At 32.8% G+C, this 5,905-nt stretch overlaps 1 protein-coding gene across 2 annotated transcripts; it reads left to right on the top strand.

The window, feature by feature from the left end:
* Positions 1 to 671: 671 nt before the first annotated feature.
* LOC110805966 (late embryogenesis abundant protein ECP63-like) lies at positions 672 to 5,541 on the top strand. Of its 2 annotated transcripts, XM_056827102.1 has the most exons (3): positions 672 to 926; positions 4,665 to 4,804; positions 4,882 to 5,535. In XM_056827102.1, exons 2-3 carry the CDS (start codon positions 4,704 to 4,706, stop codon positions 5,162 to 5,164), a joined length of 384 nt encoding a protein of 127 aa, XP_056683080.1. In that variant the 5' UTR covers positions 672 to 926; positions 4,665 to 4,703; the 3' UTR covers positions 5,165 to 5,535. The 2 variants fall into 2 exon arrangements, with proteins under 2 accessions (XP_056683080.1, XP_021867290.1); XM_022011598.2 differs by having other exon boundaries at positions 672 to 4,804; positions 4,882 to 5,541.
* Positions 5,542 to 5,905: the final 364 nt, after the last annotated feature.

The following is a 5,905-nucleotide window of genomic DNA, read 5'->3' as shown; positions in this document are numbered from 1 at the left end:
GAGGTAGTAACTCTTAAAACCATTGACCAAAAACATTTGTGTGCTCCAAATGCCAATATCATGTGTTTACTGCCTCTATTTTATTAGTTTACTTTTATAAGTTTGTACTGATATTATAAATAAAATAATTTAAATGAGTGATGGTAAAAGTTCGGATTGTAATTAATTAACAAATTATAGTTTGTATGACTCTTTGCAACACAAATCGTTCGTTAATCTTACACATTTTACTATGACAAAAACCATATTTACTCTAATTTTTGTTTCGTATCACACATCAAGTAAATGTTGTATTTTTATTGTTTTAGGTAATAGATGTCTGTTTGAAGTGTTTGATACTTCGTATATGAATTTGATAAATCAACTAATATTATTTTTATATTTGTTTCGTATCTCACGTCCTGTATACGTCTATAAGCGACTATTCTACTTCCTAAAGACCTTAAGTCAGCATACAACCGAAAGTTATACGCATAGGGTTTATAACCAAATCCAAATTTTTCTATTGGGATACAACTCTAAAGCATGAACAACACATTGTATAGGAGTATACTGTTAAGAGAACATGAAATGGAAAATTGACCAATTTTGATGTTTATCACATAATTAAGTTAGCTTAAATATTATATTGTTGAATTAAAAAAAACAAAGGGAAAGCTAACAGTCTTAGTTTTCAGAAGTGATAACGTTGTTAATATCTTCATGATCATCCACTTCGATCATCGCATATTCGCATCATACTACTATTTTGTCTGAACAAACAAAAAGCCTTTGGATCCTACTCCATTCACCTTTTCTTTCTTGATTATCTTAATCAAGAGAAGCAAAACTCTTTAGATCTACAATTGGATGATCAACAATTAAGAGGTCTTTCATTAAATGAGAGTAATATTAATAATTGATTATGAAGATTGTTGTTGTCTCAGGTAATTGTATTTTAACTTTTGCGATTTGTCTTTTACATTAGTATGTTTGATTTGAGTAGAATTTTAAGTTAATTTGGTTTTATACAGTTTGTTTCTGCGTTTGTCTTTGTTCTTATTCTGTTGTAGAATTTGTTCTTTATCTGAACTAATTATTTTTAGGGGTGTTTATCTGTCATTAATTACTTATGTCCTTTGTAAAGAAAAGTTAATACTTTGTATCGGAAGGCATAGTTGAGATATATGGTCATGTACTCAGGTCATACCGTCAGACCACTAAAAATGGGTTTAGTCAGGGTCAGCCCAAATGATATTTCTTGCAGTCAGCCCAAAGAAGATAAGTTTTGAGTTTGAATAGAGGAATTTGGTTTTTGCGGTAACAATTTCGTGGACATTTTCAGTAACTTGGTCAATTGCTTGAGCAAAATAGGGGAAACAAAGAACAAAAACATCAAATATGAAAAACATCAAATATGAAAGACCTGTCACCATTCTGCCGGTCATTGTTACACAAGAGCTATGTATAAGTCGTATTACTTAACAGTTAATACTGATGAATAGAATGACTTGTAGAGGCACATTGATTAAGGAATCAACATAAAATGTTTAGTAATTGTAAAAAATTCGTAATCATTGACTATTTTCCTTGTGATCTATACTATATATTAAAAGGCGTCTAAAATAAAGTATACGTGACACGTGGCACTATGCTTATAGGTCGTTCGCTCCATGTAATCTTCATATACATTAAAAAAATGTCAAACATGGTTTGCATAAGGTTTGAACCTCTGACCTTGAGTTTAAACAATGAAACTTTTGCCACTAAGCTATTACATGTTTCGCGTTATCATTACCAAAAAAAATATAAGTAAATTTAAATGTTACTAATTAATGTAGTAACCCGGGTATCGCCCGGGCCCAAAAACTAGTTATCTCTATTATATAAAGGAACAGCTGAGGGCATAAGAGTAAAATAACTTTTCGTGTCCCCCTGTAAATTGACGAAATTACCCCCTAATTAAACCCAGCCCCCAGCCTCACTCTCACATGCACATAGCTCTCTTTCTCTCTCCTAGGTCTTCGGCGTCCCTGACCCTTCCTGCTCCCTCCCGTTTTCTCTCTCTTTCCTCTTCATCTTCTTTGATCTTCTTCCTCTAATCCTCTTCCACCAAACCCCATCCCATTCTAAACTCTAAATATTTCGGCTCTCTTTCACTGCACACACACACGCTCTTTCTCCTCCGCCTCTCGCCGTCACCATCACCATTACCATCACCGCCTGATCTTCTAGAGATTCAGGTGAGATTTTAACAACTTTGTATAAATTTTCATTTTTTTCCAATTGTTCTGGAGATTTTGTTTATTTGATGTGTTTTTTTTTCCGATTTTTATTGTTTTTTCCAATTGTTTAGAGAGATATTTTTATTCTGGAGTCCTAGCCATTCCGATTTTTAAAATATTGTGGGATTGAATAGAGAGATTTAGAGATATTTGTTTTTCTAAAAAATACATTTTTCGGGTTTAATTTTATCGGGAAAGTTTAGAAATTTGTTGTAATGTCGACGAAAATGGGTACGGCGAAGGATTTAGCGGAGAAAATGAGGTTGATGGGTGCACCAGGTGGACATTATTGAGCCAAAAAAATCGAATGTTTGTGCAAAAGATTGTTATTGCCAGGTAAAGAGGCCGATCTTCGCCGTCAGGTTTTTTGCGTAACTTTATCTCTTTGTCTCTTGATTTTCATGGTAGAATTGTTGAAATTTACTGTAAAACAATGTTTTTTTATGTTGTAATAGTGATATTTAGGGTTTAATTGGTGTTGTTTGTTGGTAGAAATATCCTCATTTTTTTGTGTTGAACGTGGAATTTTCGTATTTTTAGTAAAAAGCAGTGTGATTATTTTCAGTTATTATGATTTATGGGAATGAATAAGTAGGGGTTAGTTTATGTGGTTCAATGATGTGTTTCTCTATTTTTTTCGTTTGATTACATAAAATTTTGTATTTGTTGCATAGAAATGTGATTTTTTATAGTAACAGTGATGATTTGTAATATTATGAATTATTTGGGTTAATTTTTGGTGATTAATTGTTTGATTGGTTATATGTGGAAGTAATTGTTATAGTAATATTGATAGTTTGTAATATTAAGATTTTTTCGGTTAATTTTGGTGATTAATTGTTTTGATTGGTTATGTACGAAAGAATTATGTTTGGTACTGTGATTATTGTATTTATTTATTTTTTGGTTGTGAAACAGTGATTATTACAAAGGCTTCAACTTTGATTCAAAATTGAAATGTGAAGTTCTATTTTCTTAGGTAAATAATCATACAATTGGATAATTAGGGATGTAGGATATGGAAATGATAGGTTTTTTGCGAGAAATTATTAGGAATATGCAAATAATGAAGTATGATCTTGGTACAAGAATACTGCTAGGAATGTAAGGTTTATTATTTCTAGATCGAGTCTTTTTGTTCAAGTATGATTCTGTTTAATGCGTTGTTTGAATTTTTGTAGAAATCTTTGAATTTAATTCTATTGATTCATTCGTTTGGCTCATTTGAATGATGCTGGTCTATTCATTCGTTTGGCTCATTCGAATTTCATGCTGATCTATATGCTTTCCACATCATTATTGTCTCAAGTCCATCATTATTGCTTTGATGGTGCTGATCTATTCATTCGTTTGGCTCATTCAGAACTAGGTGAACACTGAAACGACCTCCCTCCTGTATTTATAATTTCACCATATGTATGCTTACCATATCACTGTTGTCTCAAGTCCATATTACATCACTATTTTCTAATTACAAAATTATTTGTGACAACATCATGTCTATCGTAGAACTAGTCACATATGTATGACAGAGCAGTGAGTGTTGTACACATGCCTCATTTATATACTCCTTGCTATATTTATCCAAGAGGGATTCATTTAATGATTAATTATAAGCCAGTTATTCATAAGGGCTTGAGACATTATTGAGCAACTCATTGACCCGGTATTCTTTCTACATGTTGTGAATTTTTACTTCGATGCTATGAATTAGTACTTCCATGCTCGAAGTTAGTGTAATATTTTTCTTTCATTCTTGAATTGAGGAATAACTTAGTAATATTTTTCTTCCATTCTTAAATTGAGGATTAACTGATTTGGATTCTATATGCAGCACCAAGAGTCACAAGTTGGTAATGGCAATAAGTACATATCTTTTGAGTATAAAGTGGGTTCTGATTCCATGAGAAATGCTTCTTCCTCGGATCACAAAAGTCATTAAGTGGATTTTTGATTCATATCTCTAATGATTAATAGCAACTTTACCCATATATAGGATTATTTTACGCCTTAACAACAGAGTGTGGAAATAGACCCTTATCTTTCAAGTGCTCAAAAGAAAAAAAAGCAGGATGTTTAATTTAAAGATAAGAAATAATGAAGTTAATTAATTTGAGTAGAATTATTTGATAGTCAGCTTATCTCAAGAAAGTGAAAACCTGGTTATTAGTTTTTCTTATTTGTTGTTCCGCTATGTTTTCTTGGATTTAAGTTCCAGCATTGTAACATTGTCTTTTGGGATTTTCATTTGAAGCATTTGTGGCTATTTGTCTGGTGTTGGGTATTATTGTTACTGATTGCGAAAATTTAAAAGACCTCTGTTGCATTCTTGATTTTGGATTTTTACTGCATTTTCGATTTGGATTTATGAATATAGTAATAAAGCAATGGTATAAACAGGATGTATACAAAGGTACGGAGGAAGAAGGAAGGAGGAAAATGGAAGAAATAAGGGTTGAAAATCTTAGGGAGAAAGGCTATGATGCTCAAGATGAAGCCTTTGAGAGAGCCAAAGCTGACAGCGAGGCAGCCGCATTGAGGTAGTATTGCTTAATTAGTAATAAAATGAGTATGTATGTATGCATAAAACCTAAGTATTGGATTGTGAATGGAATAGGGGAGATGAAGCAAAGAACAGTATATTGGGGGAAATAGGTTGTTTAACAGATGCTATGAAAAGCAAGCTTTCAATGCCGAGTGAAATAGCAGACGAGAAGAGAAGGAACCAGAAGAAGGGCGGTGAAGAAAAGATAGTGGCGGTGATTATGGAGGAGTCGAGTCCTGGTGCCGCACCAGATCTTCTGAAGGTTGCTGACCAGATAACCGGGAAGGGTTATACGATGTTGGAAAGATGGGGGAGGAAGGGACGACTTCCCTACGAGGCGCCGTTAATTAATTAGCTAGCAGCCTAATTAGCTAGCAGTCTAGAAGTTTCCTGGTGGATATGACAAACTTACTAGATGGATTTGACCATGGGTGTTTTTGTAGGCAGGTGTGTTGGTTGTTTCTATGTCATATCATCTTTTGCTAAACTTTGGCTTTTGAGACTGATGTTGCTAAACTTTAGCTTTTGAGACCGATGTTGCTAAACTTTAGCTTTTGAGACTGATGTTGCAAGTTTGGTCATTCTGCTTCGTATGGTTTCCGGGGGTAATCTATTAGGAGTATGTATTTACTCATTTCGACCTGTAGTGTACTTTTGTGTTACATTGTTTGTGAGGATGCTCTAACCGTACCCCATAGAATAAGTACAGTATGTAGTTTGATTAGTTTCCTTCACTTATATAATAGAGATTATCTATTTTTCGCGTTCGAAATTCTTTTAAGATAAAATAAAATAATTATGAAAATTTTCGAGCAATTTGATCTTGATTTTACAATATGTTTGCTTAAGGGGATCAAACTTTCTTTTTTTATATTTTATTTTACATTATGTTTACTTAAGAGAATCAAACTTGCTTTTTTATATCCGCACGCATCGCGTGCATATAAGACTAGTTGCTTTAAAATTGGTTTGATGATGTTTCTGGTTGATTTTAATTTGAGTTTTTAAAATTATGATGGGTATGTTTAATTCGTGTTAATTAATGAGAAATAATTGGTATTGGTATTTTTTTAGTTCTTCCTTGCTAATTCTGTGC

The sequence above is a fragment of the Spinacia oleracea genome, chromosome 4 (assembly GCF_020520425.1).
Source record: "Spinacia oleracea cultivar Varoflay chromosome 4, BTI_SOV_V1, whole genome shotgun sequence".
In the NCBI taxonomy this organism is placed as follows: Eukaryota; Viridiplantae; Streptophyta; class Magnoliopsida; order Caryophyllales; family Amaranthaceae; genus Spinacia; species Spinacia oleracea.
The sequence above is the reverse complement of the archived record's forward strand: the minus strand, read 5'-3'. Positions and strand labels throughout refer to the sequence as shown.